The sequence below is a fragment of the Corylus avellana genome, chromosome 4 (genome assembly GCF_965113065.1).
Source record: "Corylus avellana chromosome 4, dhCorAvel1.hap1.2, whole genome shotgun sequence".
Lineage (NCBI taxonomy): Eukaryota > Viridiplantae > Streptophyta > Magnoliopsida > Fagales > Betulaceae > Corylus > Corylus avellana.
The window spans coordinates 10968839-10981003 of NC_142493.1; the positions used below are offsets into that span (position 1 = coordinate 10968839).

At 33.6% G+C, this 12165-nt stretch overlaps 2 protein-coding genes across 2 annotated transcripts; both read right to left on the reverse strand.

Annotated features, from left to right (window-relative positions):
* Window positions 1–58: 58 nt before the first annotated feature.
* On the reverse strand, window positions 59–1880 carry LOC148586279 (uncharacterized). The gene is made up of 3 exons (XM_088515546.1): window positions 1815–1880; window positions 582–1739; window positions 59–247 (listed from the first exon to the last, which is right to left on the reverse strand). The coding sequence occupies exons 1-3, from the start codon at window positions 1878–1880 to the stop codon at window positions 59–61; spliced, it is 1413 nt and encodes a 470-aa protein (XP_088371672.1).
* Window positions 1881–6496: 4616 nt separating this feature from the next.
* LOC148586280 (uncharacterized) lies at window positions 6497–9273 on the reverse strand. Its single transcript, XM_088516062.1, has 6 exons — window positions 9215–9273; window positions 9030–9137; window positions 7819–7847; window positions 7273–7326; window positions 7088–7183; window positions 6497–6943 (listed from the first exon to the last, which is right to left on the reverse strand). The coding sequence occupies exons 2-6, from the start codon at window positions 9106–9108 to the stop codon at window positions 6914–6916; spliced, it is 288 nt and encodes a 95-aa protein (XP_088372188.1). The 5' UTR covers window positions 9109–9137; window positions 9215–9273; the 3' UTR covers window positions 6497–6913.
* Between the last annotated feature and the right edge of the window lie 2892 nt (window positions 9274–12165).

Below are 12165 nucleotides of genomic sequence, written 5' to 3' on the forward strand. Positions count from 1 at the left end.
TCAAAATATTTTACATTCACAAGAAAAAAGATTCTCCCTTCATGTATATTGAATTAAATTATATACAATAAGGTTCTCCCTCCAAGTCTCTGTCACATAAACAAATGTAACTAATTGAAACAACTTCTTCCAAGAATACATTGAGGATGAGCAGCGAAATCACAATTTTTACAGTAGTAGAACCAAAGCTTTTCATCTCTTTCTTTTTCACAAATTTGACAATAAAATTCTCCAGAATCATCTTCAGCTGCGTAAGTGAGATATAGGAAATGTGTGTCATATCTATGCCTAGTTACTAGTGGAATAGTAGCACATTTAATGCATAAGCGGAACCCACAAGTAGTGCAATCAAATGTTCGAGCACCACCAGGTGTTTGACCACAAGCATTGCACTCTGGTTGATAAAAGTTACCAAGGAAGAGACAGTGTTGGTGACCTTTATGTTTAAGGACTTCTGGAATTAAAATACATTGAGCATCAAATATTTTTCTTTGACACAAACCCAGTGCACATCTATAGCTGAAGCCACTTCGAGTTCGCTCGCAAGCATAACAATTAAACGATTGCGCATTGGAATTTACCTCATGTAGGGTGAGTTGGTGCGAGTGATGTATTGGCCGCATAACCTTCTGGGGTAGTTTAGTACATCTTATATGAAGAGAGTAGTTGCATTGCGCACAGCTATAAAATGGCGGCATTACTATAAATTGCATGCATCCCGCACAACTCTTGACATCTAGGAGCTCTTCATTTATAATGATTAATTTATGTTGTGGATGACTCGAATGTTTGATCTCTTGAGGGGCAGCTTTTTCATCCTCTTTTAGATCGTTGCCTTCAACCAAATGAGTAGCATAATCAACGGAATCACTGGTCTCACTCTCTTTCCTAAGCCAGTATGCACATCGTAAGTGGGCAATGTAATCACACGTCTTATCATCACAACAGTAAGCTGCATACTTTGCATCCACATTTTCGTAACAGACTTCACACTTATGCTTTTTGACTTGATTAAGAGAGAAGGTGCAAGTGAGGGAGTGACCATGTCCTCTAATTTTGATGGTGCCTAGAAATTGAACACACTTAGAGTGAATCAGAAGTCGACAGTTGCTACATAGATAGGCAATTTCACTGCGTTTTACGCCACACACTTCGCAAGTGAACTCAATCGGATTTCGGATGGGGAACAATGCATGTTGGTTACATTTGTCAACACTAGTTCTCCAACGTGTAGCACATTTGATGTCGAGCATATAATCGCAGTAGCAACATTCATAATAGAAGCGTTTTCTGAAAACTTTAAAGCAAGCACCGCAATGATTTTGAGTCTCTATTGGCGCTCTGAGAAAAAGGTAGCTGTGTGAGATGTGCAGAGGGTGTTTTGGTGTATGGTAGGGTAACTGTGCACATGGTTGATGAATGAGGAAGGTGCATTTGGGGAAGCAGCATTTGTAATAAAAGGTAGGCCCATTATTATTAATGTTGTCGTTGTTACCTAACATTAACAAATTAGACGATACCGGTTCGTCGCACAATGAGCAAACTACTACTTTCTTCTCATCTCCATTCTTCTCCACCTCTTTCATGGATATCAAGTGATGTCTATAGCTCAAATCATGTTCGGCCTCTATCCCTCTCTTGGGATCTGTTGTCTCTGGGCATGATTCATGAATCAAAAAATTGCACCGATATTCCCCGCATTTGTAGCCGCGACTTCCCAATACTGACTTTCGGCATAGCTGGCAATCATATACAGCACTTTCCTGCTTATCAGCTTCCTCATCTTCATCACTTTCACTTTCCAGCCTACCAACTTCCTCATCTTCATCACTTTCCAGCTTATCTATGAGCTGCAAGTGATGCCAATACCTGCCCGCCATCTGACTCACTCTTTGCTGTATATAATTAATACACAGTCACAGAGGCACAAAACCCAAAGGGTGGGGTTAGGATTCAGATATATATATTGTGATATATATATTGGATGATGATATGTAGAACAGGGTTTGTAAACATTTTAAAATGAATCTGCTAATTAATATATAATTTGTAATTGGGTCTGATCATGAATGAATGAAGTCAAATTAAAATATAAGATTTTCAAAGATCAGAATTTGCACTTAAATTAATTTTAATTATCAAACCTTTATATATCCTCTTGAAGACCAAAAAATTAATTAGATGGCATTTACGTAAATTTGGGTAGGGAAAGATTAGTTCAAATTAAGTAATACTAATACCTCGCCCCGCCCTGCCCTACAAAGTGATTTAATTAAGAATCCAATTAAGCTACCACAATTATATATTGAAGCTCCTTAATTTTGTATGGTGTCAAATTAAAGGAGATTATATATATTGCTGATTTTTGGAATCTTTTTGATAAATCATAAAATTGTTAATTAAATATAATGGAGACATCGAGAAGTGCGTATGTATAACAAGGCATTTTATGATGCTCTTTAATTCGTCTTTAGATATAAAGGAAATTAGGGTTTTTTTATATATATTATTAATATTATTTTTGTGAGGATTAACTCTCTTTTTTTTTTTTTTAATAGGTATTTTCATAAACATTGTCAAGGATAAAGAATTGTGAGATAGATAGATATACAGATCGAAAAGCATGTTTTGGACTTCTTATTATCAATGATTAATCACGTACACGTACGATCAAATGGAACAATAATAGATAGATGTTAAATATCAATAGCAAATTAGCAATAGAAAAGAGGCTAACAAAGGAAAGAAATGAGAGAGGGAGAGAGAGTGTACGTGTAGTACCTGTTATACAACTTCAAGCTTGTTGTGCCTTCTTTCTTCTTAAATAATCAAACAAATCTTTTTTTCTCTCCTCTGGTACATAAGAGAAAATACAAATCACAAAGATGATTTGGTAGAAGAAATAAAACAATATTGCTGTGCTTCCAAAACTGTGATTGACATAATTTATAGTCAACATAATTATTCCTTTCTTCGCCTTTTCCCCCTCTCCCGCTTTGAATAAAAAAAAAAAAAAATTATTCCTTTCTTTTTTTCTTTACTCTCCAAACATTCTTTTCTTTAGGTGCAAGTTTCTCTATTCTCTTGAATTTGTCCTTTTCTTCATCTCCAAATCTTCCTTTCTTTTCTTCCTAATCAATTTTTTTGTTTTCTCTATATGTACATAGTTCTTTATTTTCTTACTCTTATCTTTTTTTTTTTTTTTTTTTTTTTTTCCACAACTTTGTTTCTTGCAAGTTTAGATAGTTTACAAAAGATGAATATTCAATTGTCTTAGACAAACCCAAAAAAAAAAAAAAAAATTGCTATGACCGTAAAAGTATGGAAGAAACGGGTTATAATGAACCTCCTTAATTTTTTTTTTTTTTTCTTTGTCTTCAAACCTTCGGGGGTTCATCAGTTAGATTTTTTTTGTCTTTTATTTTCTTTTCTCAAAATAAAAACATTAACAAACAATTTAAACACAAAGCACTATCAAAAATACAAAAATAGTATTCTAATTTATGTTACGCCAGAATACTTTTATAAGTTAAAAACAAAAAACTCCCCAAAACACATTAACAAACAAAGCTGTTATTTCTTTTTGTACATGCTCATTTATTCTCTTGTTTTATCATTTTCTTCCCCTTTACATCCTTGGTTTTTTGGCTTCCTCCTTTTCTTTTCTTTTTATACGTGCTCCTTGATTCTTTTTTCCTTTTTTTTTTTTTTTTTTTTTTAATATCCACATCCTTTTTTTCTAGCGATCCTAGATATCTATTGCAAGCCTCACCAAGTTAGCACCAATATTGAAGTTCATTATCCTTGAGTACTAGGCCTAACTATCATAGAGACAGTTTATAAAGGATAAAACTTCTAATTTCATGCACGAACAAAAATAAAAAATAAAAAAACAGATTTTTTGGGAAACATCCTGCTAAAATTTGATCTCAGCCACCCTCTTATTGTAAGTTGGGTTTTCTTGATAATGTTAAAGCATATTCTATACTCATTTGACCCACGCTTTTAAGGTGGGTCTCAATGTGTGGCTTAATTAACAAACCTTTATCCTCTTGAAGACCAAAAAATTGAGAAGGGTTATATATTCAAAGTTGAAACCTTTAATTTTAAATAATGCAAGGAAATTGACTTTTAACTTATCCTTGAAATTCTTTTGCACATAAGTAGGCTCATGTGCATGATTTATCTATCTTGTAGCCCATGATTGGTTTTTTTATAATAGCATCTGTTATACAATTTCAAGCTTGTCGTGTCCTTTTTTCTCCTTTGGTAAAAGAAAATACATATCTATTGTGCCTTCTAACTATCACAAAGATGGTTTACAAAGGATGATTAGGTAGAAAATATGATTATTCCTAATCTTCCAAAACTGTGATTCATAATGAACATAATTATTCCTTTCTTTCTTCCTTTTTCTCTAAACTTTCTTTTCTTTGTGTACATGTTATCTATTCTCTTTCTTTGTTCCTTTCTTCATCTCCAAATCTTCTTTTCTTTTCTTCTTCATCATTATTTTTTTTCTTGTTTTGTGTACTTAGGCCTTTATTCTCTTACTTTTTCTTTCTTTTCTTTTCTTTTTTTCCCCAAAAGTTCGTTTCTTGCAAGTTCTTATATTTATTACAAGACTCACAAAGTTAAAATCCAATATTGAAGTTATCACCCATGAGTATTCGGCCAAACTATCAGTAAGATGGTTTACAAATGTTGAAATCTCTACTTTGGTAGACAAAACAAAAATTTGATATGCCCCCAAAACGATGAAAGAAATGGGTTACAATGAACCTGTTTTTTTCTCCTTTTTTTTTTTGTCTCTAAACCTTTGACTTCGTTTGTTAAAATTTTTATTTTCTCTTCTAAAAACAAAAACGTTAAGAAACAACCTAAATATAAAACACTCTTAAAAACACAAGAAAGGTTTTCACCTTAATGTCGCATCAAAATACTTTTTTAAACCAAAAATAAAAAACCACCCTCTAAAAACACATTAACAAACAGTGCCATAATTTCATTTTGTACGTGTTCTTTTATTCTCTTGCTTTGTTCTTTTCTTCTTCTCTTCATCTTCTTTTCCTTTCTTCTCCCTACTTTTTTAAAAATTATTTTTGCATGCTTATTTATTCTCTTGCTTTATCTCTTTAATAATCTCCGCACTTTTTCTTGTGAACCTAGATATCTATGGGAAGCCTCACCAAAGTTACCATCAATCTTATAGTTTATCATCTTATAGTTTACTACTAGGCCTAATTATCATAGAGATGGTTTAGGATAAAATTTCAACTTTCGTGAAAAATAAAAAAAAAACTTTGCAACGCTCCAAAAGAATATATGACAAAAGTGAGTTATCGCAAACATAACGTTACAAATGGCCAAAGGAAATAAGTGCAAGGGTAAACATATTATGAGGAGGCAATAACAGCTCAACATTGAAAAAAAGCATTTGGTATTTATTCATTCTTGTTTTCTCTTAACGTTGTTATTCATTTATCTTTCATAAGTTGGTGTTATTATTATCTTTAATTACGCATCATTCACCAACGTATGAAGATGAGTTGGGGAATTATTGTAAAAGATTTTTTTTTTTTTTTTTTAAAGACATGGAGTAAAGGTACCAAGAAGTTTATTCCTAAACTATTTTTTGAAAGATGTCCTGATTCGTCTAACAACCTTCTCAAATTTTTCCCATTACACACTTGAGAAGTTGAGCATGTAACACATAATTATTCCCTTTGTGTTTCCTTCATCTCCAAACCTTCTTTTCCTTATATACATGTTCCTTTACTCTCTTGCTTTGTCTTTAGTGACAACCACCTTCACTTTCAAACCAAACTTTGAGCCATTGTATTGAATAATATTGGGACAGAAATTTCCTCCAAACCGGTATGAAGAAAGTATCTTCCAACCCAAGTAAAATAGTGCCAAGTGTCTATAAACATTTAAAAGACAAATTAAATTCTTAACCTCATTAATAGCAGTTTACTAATTTAAATTTAATGTGCCTTTTAAATGTTTATAAACATTTGACACTATTTTACATGGGTTTGGAAAAAATTTCTGTCCATAATATTGAATGAGCCTTTCTTTAGTTCAATGCATTGTAATCTTCTGTTATCTTCTGTCATAATGGTGCGTGAAAGAAGTTTCTTATCAAATCTACAGAATGAAGGAATGGGATGGGGTTGGAAGAAATTGAAAGCCAACATAAACAGATTAGGCTTTGCACATTAAAAACTGGGTGCACTCAAGATTATCAAACCCCTGCCTACAAACATAAACAAAAAAGTAAGATTTTTGTGGAAACACCATGCTTAAATTTGATCTCAGCATGCCTCTTATCGTTTCAATTAGCAACATTTAGATATTGTAAGTTGGGTTTTCATCATTGGACATATGCATCAGATTCACAATCCCGTCCAAAGTTTCATGAAAAACCAATTGGCAAGTGGATCTACGAATGAATGAATTGAAGGGGAAAATAAAAGTGAGCGATTTGACAAAATGAAATAAGAATCTTGACACAATTCATTCCGCGAAGAAATAAGTCACATGAATTTAATAATTACAACATCAATTAATAATCCTCATAAGAAAATGACTCAATGATTTCCCTACCCAACAATTTTCTCCTGCAGAAAATCAATTAATAATCCTCATAAGAGTTGTTGACTCAGTCCTAACTTTTTTATGTAATATGTAATGAATCCTCCATTTAAAGGGGTTATGCTATGAATAAAGGAATAAAAAGTAGTAATCTCAAACTTTGTGTTTAAAAGGTATAGGTTCCCTTAGAACTTAATTTATCCCGTTATGAACTTAAGTTCGTAACACTTAATCTACCTCAGTTTCCCTGAATCCATAGATTTTTCTCCTTGTTGGTCCTTATCCATGTTTGACTATCTCATGAGTGGAGATGCAGCTATGATAATGTGCATTTATAATTTTTCTTCTGAAAGGAAACAAAACTAAACGTGTGAAAATGGAAAAAGAAACATAATCTTTCATCAATGACACCTAAACCACCCCAATATTCATGACAGACTCCAAAATCACACTTTCAAATACCCTATTAGTTGTGAACAAATATACGAACCTTAACTGGAGAAATGTCATAAAAGAAGAAAATTCCAGGAAGAGACTGAAAAAAGTAACCCCATTCGGAACTCCAAAAATGCTCTGTCCCGGAATACTGCACAAAACCATTGATGGTGCATCTCGGGCATATAGTAGATCTAATCAATAAAATAAAAGAATAAGATTTTGTCATCTTTAATTTACCTGATTTGACTGGATCATACGGCCTCTAATGTCAGTGTATATAGTAGGGATCACCTGACAAATTTATAAGAAAATCATAAAGATCCCTGCTGATTTCGAAACAACAGTCACAAAAAATAAAAGACCAAAATTCTTCAACTAGATGTTCAAGACTACCACAATGGTTCCTTGTCATCAAAATATATATATATATATATATATATGATTCTGATCTAATAAAACAACACCATTCCTTAAATGAGTTAAGCACATGATGATTTTATAAAAAACTCCATAGACAATTTAGATACAATGTGTTACAGCAGCCCAAGATCTACAATCATCATAAATCTTTCCGATATTGATTGTTTGTTCTTCCATTTAATTCAAATATTAAATTTATATCACTGCTTAGTTTTTGATCACAATATAAACATCAAAATTAATAAACGAAAAAATGAAATTTCTATAAATAGGAAAATATCATTCAACATTTGTTTATGAAACCTCAAAGACGGAAACATAACAAGAACATAATACCAACCTTGATGAAATATTGGTGCATACCATTTGGTGTTTCATGTACCCATTACACCCTACAAGGCGTTGAGAAGTGAAAAATGTAAATAACATATTAATTATATCGAACAAATTTTGATTTAAGGGTTGCTTACTTAGCTAAAAAAAAAAAAAAACTAGAAAAGGCTATTTAATAGATGCTTACCACTCGGTTATTGGCAAGCAACCAAAACAGAGCTTCTCCTAAATCTTTTACATTTGGCTGCTGAAAGCTTTTTGCAAGTGCAAAATCAAACATTCCAGCAACTTTATTTACTTCAATCGATCCATGAATATTAAATCCTTCACCTTCCTTTCCTTTTATCTTTTGGATAAAACCTTCTCGCAGCCTTTAGATGACACTAAAAGTGAAGTACACCCCACACAAGTTATGAGTCATCACACATTTTTGAAGTTCAGGAAAATTGCTTCATGAGCTTATTTAGAGTTTAACTAGCCAACTGGAATAGGCTTTTAGCAGACTAGCAGGCCCGCTTTGCTTTGGATGAATTTTTGGATGCTAGAAGTGCATCACAAAAGTAATAGAAAAAGGGATTAACAGAAGAATTTTCTTTTTTTTAAAAAAAAAAATTACATTTTAATAAGTAAACAAGATATCACTGAAAATGGTTAAGAAAATCAACAAACTAAGAAAATAATGGATTTGTATCCCCTCAAATTTTCTAAAATATGAGATTCTCAAATTTTAAAATCTGAGCACTTTATGAAAATTAAAATAACACACAAATCTCTTCATTTATTTGGACTGTTAGATATAAATTATGTAATAGAGGGTTTCAAATTTTAAAATTTGAGAATCTCATATTTAAAAAAATTAAGATGCAGAGCAGTTGCCCAGTCAAAAGAAATTTGAAAAAAAAAAAACACTCTACTTCTTCCATCAAAACTAAGCACACTGCTGTATCTCGAGTAATGAGGACTGCCGCACAACCCTTTCGAACAAATAAGAACAAATAATTCAGGCTAATCCAACACGGCCGAAAATAGCATTCCATATGACATTGGCAATATTCTCACATTGGCAATGTCTTTTTGATTGGATATTTCTTTGGGTTCTTAATTAGGTAGATTTTGAGAGGATTGATGAGGGACAGGAAGAGAAAAGGCAAGACGAAATTGTGGGGTTTTGGCCCCAAATTAAAGAGAAGGACGGGTTCAAACTTCAATGGGTATGCGGGCTAAACAAACAGAGTACGTACCATTGATTGTGCGGCGGAGGGTTCGACCCATTGGTTGGGAAGATATCCCTTCCCTTCCATTCCAATATTCCATGCCCATTGCATGGCCGGCAATGACAGAGTAACAACCTGAGAGACAGAGGGACAGAGAGATTGAAAAACCATGAATAAGAAAACTAGAAGAAGGATGGCGTCACAAAACTAACCTCTGAAAGAGTGGGCCGGCGGTATTGAGAATATGGGATAGATGATGAGGGTTAGAAGAATTGGGAGAAGAGAATAATAGAAATATAGTGGAAATAATGAAAAGAATCATACTTAACATTTCAATATTATTTTTAGAATAATATCTTAATTTTACTTTTTTTCCAAGTATATATCTGTTAATATTGATGTAATTTTTTATTTTTTTATTTTTTTTTACAAATAATTTGTTTGGAAAGTATTTTTAGGCCTCTCAAATGCAATTCCCAACCGGCCCACCTCAAATGCAATTTCGGTTTGAGATTGTGTTTGAGGTACTTAAAAGTATTTTTAACATTCAAAAAGTCCATTTGAAAAAAAAAAAGGTACTGATTTAGTAAAAAAAATTAAAAGTGTTTTTTAGGGTTCAAAAAGCCTAAAAATAATTAGAAAAACACTTTGGGCAAAGCTTTCAAACGATGCTTTTGTCAAAAAGTGCTTTTTAACTTAAAAAATCTATTTATTAAACGCAATCTTAAATAGACTTTTAGTCTGTGTACAAAATTATTTACGGGAAGGAAGCTTTGACAAAAGTTAATTATTATGAGGTAAAAGGAAGCAAATCAATCTTTTTGGGGAAGCACGACTTTAAGTGAAAGTCATTTGTCATTTAATTGTATCTTTATGCTCGCTAAGAAAGGACCTCTAGAATTAGTGAGCACATTTAAAATTACATAACATTTCAAGGATTTGTCAAGTGGTATTAAGATCAATATAGTCGGATGGATTCCCTATTGTTTGTATTTGCTCCAACAAATTAAAAAAAAAAAAAAAAAAAAAAAATCAACGTTAAGGTGTAATAGTATCTTGCATGGTAGAAGGAGCGTATAATAATTGATTTCTTTAAGATAAAGAGAAGTCCATAGCCAAAAATAGACCTCTAGTGGTATGGTGATGCCAAAGTAAAAACATATAAGTCGATCGGGTTGTAACCTTATGGTCGGTCTCTTTGTTAAAGTTACTTCTTTCTACAAGCTTAAGCTTATGGGATAACTAGTAATTTTAACATACATAGTATCAAAGCCAAAGGTCTCGTTAGTAATTGTTAACATATATTTTCATATTTTTGAATCTATTTATGAATAGTCCAATCATCTATTTCCAATGGCTAAGTGTACTGGGATAGATGAGGGTTAGAAAATGTTAGCGTTGTGACTTTCAACCTGTCATCAATATGTGCGGGCCCCATTGGTTTTTTCTTCTCTTTGTGGGTTTTGGAGATCTCACTCTAAGTTTGACTCATATTTGTTTTTTTTTTTTCCTAGTTTGTCTTGTATTTGGTTTTGGAGATCTATTTGTACTAGGATTGACTTGACCGACTTAGGAGCACTATTTAAAGGCATGTTTAGTCTTTTGTGTTAGTGCCACAAGCTGAATAGCTTCAATTAGAGTGGGACAAAACGTGAGAGAGATATCAAAAGTGTGCAAGGCAGCAAGCACAAAGTGGGAGTGCTGCACAAGGTGTTTTTCTTCTTGGTGTTTTTTGGAGGAGCCAAAAACAAGTGATTAGAAGAAAAAAAAGTGTTGCGGAGTGAGAGAAGAAAATAGAGATCAGCTGCTATCAGTTCCAGCAAAAGAATAGTTTGTACATCTGTCTTTTGTATTCTATTTTGAGAATAATCTCTTTTGTATGATAGTGAGATTTGGGTGTATTAGGACTTTGAGATCTGAGTGATTTTTTTCTCTACTATTTTTGTACTCCATCTTTTGATAGTGGATTTTTCTTCGGGTCGTCTCCGCCAATGGATGTAGGCTTATTAAGTCGAACCACTTAAATCTTGGTGTCGTGTGTTGATTGCTTAATCTTTGTTATTCTGCATTCTTCTTATTTTTCACATCTGACGGGTCTTGGGAAATAGGATTAATTTCCTAACAACTGGTATCAAAGCTTTTGGTTCGAGTGGGAGCAATGGCAATAGAAGATGGAAAGATAGGAATTGAAAAATTCAACGGCACAAATTTTGGGTACTGGAAGGTGCAGATTGAAGATATTCTTTATGGGAAGGACCTCTATCAACCTCTTTTGGGAGAACAACCTGGCTACATGTATGATAGCGAGTGGGTTCTGTTTGATCGTAAAGCCCTGGCAGTTATCAGGTTATCACTGTCAAAATTAGTTGCGCACAACGTTGTAAAGGAGAAGACCACAGCAGGTCTAATGGCAACTTTGTCAAGCATGTATGAGAAGCCGTCGGCTAACAACAAGGTGCACCTGATGAAGAAATTGTTCAACCTAAAGATGGCGGAAGGGGCTTCGGTGGCACAACATCTCAATGAGTTCAACACTATCTCAAATCAATTGTCCTCGGTGGAAATTGAATTTGATGATGAGGTTCGCGCATTGATCATCTTGGCGTTTTCGCCAAATAGCTGGGAAGCCGTGAGGATGGCTGTGAGTATCTCTGTAGGAAAGAGTAAACTAAGCTATGAAAACGTCAGGGATTTGATTCTCAGTGAAGAGGTTCGCAGAAGAGATGCGAGTGAAGCCTCTTGTTCTGGTGCTACTTTAAACCTCGAGACTTGGGGCAGAGGACAAGACAAAAACTCTAGTCAAGGCAGATCAAATTCTAGAAAAGAGAGAAGCAAATCCAGATTCGAACAACAACCTAAGTGTTGGAACTATGGCAAGACAAGCCACTTCAAGAAGAATTGTAGAGAGCTAAAGAAGAAGACTGACAACGACACTGCAAATGTCATGGTAACAAAAGAAGTGCATGATGCCCTACTTCTATCTGTTGAGAGTCCTCTTGATTCTTGGGTCTTGGACTCATGAGCTTCTTTTCATACCACACCGATCCAAGAAGTTCTCGACAATTATGTAGCTGGAGATTTTGGGAAAGTGTATTTGGTTGATGGAATGGCGCTAGATGTTGTGGGTCTAGGCGATGTTCGCATTAGAGTTCACATTAACTCG